This window comes from Nicotiana attenuata, unplaced genomic scaffold, assembly GCF_001879085.1.
Source record: "Nicotiana attenuata strain UT unplaced genomic scaffold, NIATTr2, whole genome shotgun sequence".
Taxonomy (NCBI): domain Eukaryota; kingdom Viridiplantae; phylum Streptophyta; class Magnoliopsida; order Solanales; family Solanaceae; genus Nicotiana; species Nicotiana attenuata.
In genome coordinates, this window is record NW_017675970.1 from 28,375 (window position 1) to 29,932 (window position 1,558).

General features: G+C 48.8%; 1 protein-coding gene across 1 annotated transcript; it reads right to left on the minus strand.

Annotated features, from left to right (window-relative positions):
- Positions 1–569: 569 nt before the first annotated feature.
- LOC109220634 lies at positions 570–1,331 on the minus strand. Its single transcript, XM_019385094.1, has one exon. The coding sequence runs from the start codon at positions 1,329–1,331 to the stop codon at positions 570–572; it is 762 nt and encodes a 253-aa protein (XP_019240639.1).
- Between the last annotated feature and the right edge of the window lie 227 nt (positions 1,332–1,558).

The following is a 1,558-nucleotide window of genomic DNA, read 5'->3' on the forward strand; positions in this document are numbered from 1 at the left end:
GGGAAATTTGATGACTTGATATAAGATGGAGGGGACAGCTTTCATGGTGTGGATCCAAGGTCGACCTATGATGGTGTTGTATCCCGGTCCATGAGGTGGAACGTGGTTTCCAAAGTGATTCCACCGGCTAAGACGAGCAGTGTGATCTCTCCAGATGTTCGCTCGACTGCATTGTTAAAACCCGTCAGTGTGATGCAGCGTGGCACTATCCTATCCTCGAGCTTCATTTGAGCGAGAACTCGAGGGTGGATGATGCACGCGCCGCTCCTGTCATCGACCATAATACGTTTTACATCGGTATCAAAAATGCGTAAAGAAATTACAAGAGCGTCATAGTGAGGAAAAACTAAATCGTGGGTATCCGACTTATCGAAGATGATACTTTCTTCGAGTTCGTCGTACCGTTCATGGGTGATTGACCGTTTGAGTTTGTGGGTGGTGGTGAACTTCACGATGTTGATTGATGCATCGTCTCCCTCTCCGATGATCATTTGAATGGTTCAAACCGGGGAAGGTGGTTTGGGCAGTCCCTAGTGCTGTTCACGTCCACGGGCGAAGTTGGCCCTCCCTCAGTCGCTCATCAGTTCTTTCAAGTGCCCTTGGTGTAGCATGTTCACGACCTCTTGTCTTAAGGCGATATACTCCTCGGTTTTGTGGCATCGCTCCTGGTGGAACTCGCAGAGGGCATTTGACTTTCTAGTGCTCGGGTCGGACCTCATCTTTTGCGTCCACTTTAATTTTGGGTCGAGCTTCTCCAGTGCGTAAACTATTTCTGAGGGGGAAACACAGAAATTATGAGCAGATAATAAGGGGGGCATATCTCTCTCATTCCGATGAGTTCCTGTTTTTGGCCTAGAAGGGCCTTCGTCATGTCGGGGAGGCGACATGAGGGTACCTCGGCTGTAAGGCTGATGTCTTTCCTGGTTAGGACGGGGTCCTGCTAGATCTCTCTTATTATCATATCTCCGATCCTTTATCGACTCCATTTGGACCGATGTCAATCGTTGGGTTGGTCCGTTGAGGTCGTCCTCATCTGCTCTCACCTCGGTACAATAGGCATTATATATTTCGTCCCAAGTGGTAGGAGGGTATTTCATGAGCCGGCTCAATAATTTTTTGGTCGCCCTCGAACCGCTCCTGTTCGGCCCATTTTGGAATGCTGCTACCGCCATTCCTTCCGATACATTTGGGAGAGTCATTCTAACACGGTTAAACCGGGCAAGGAAGTCCCCGAGTCCTTCGCCAGGGACTTGTTTAATGGCGAATATATCATTTACTCTCGCTTCTGCTTTCCTGGCTCCGGCATGTGCGGTGACGAACTTATCAGCCATTTCCTCAAATGTTTATGGCTCGCGCGGGCAGTTTTGAGTACCACGTCAGTGCTCCCCCGGTCAGGGTTTCATCAAATTTTTTCAGCAATATGGATGATACTTGCTCTTTGACGAGGTCGTTGCCTTTTACTGCAGTGACATAGTGGGTGCTCAAGGTCCGTTGTGCCATCATATATTTTCAAGTACGACGGCATCTTGAATGTTTTAGGTATATCATGTGGCGCGGC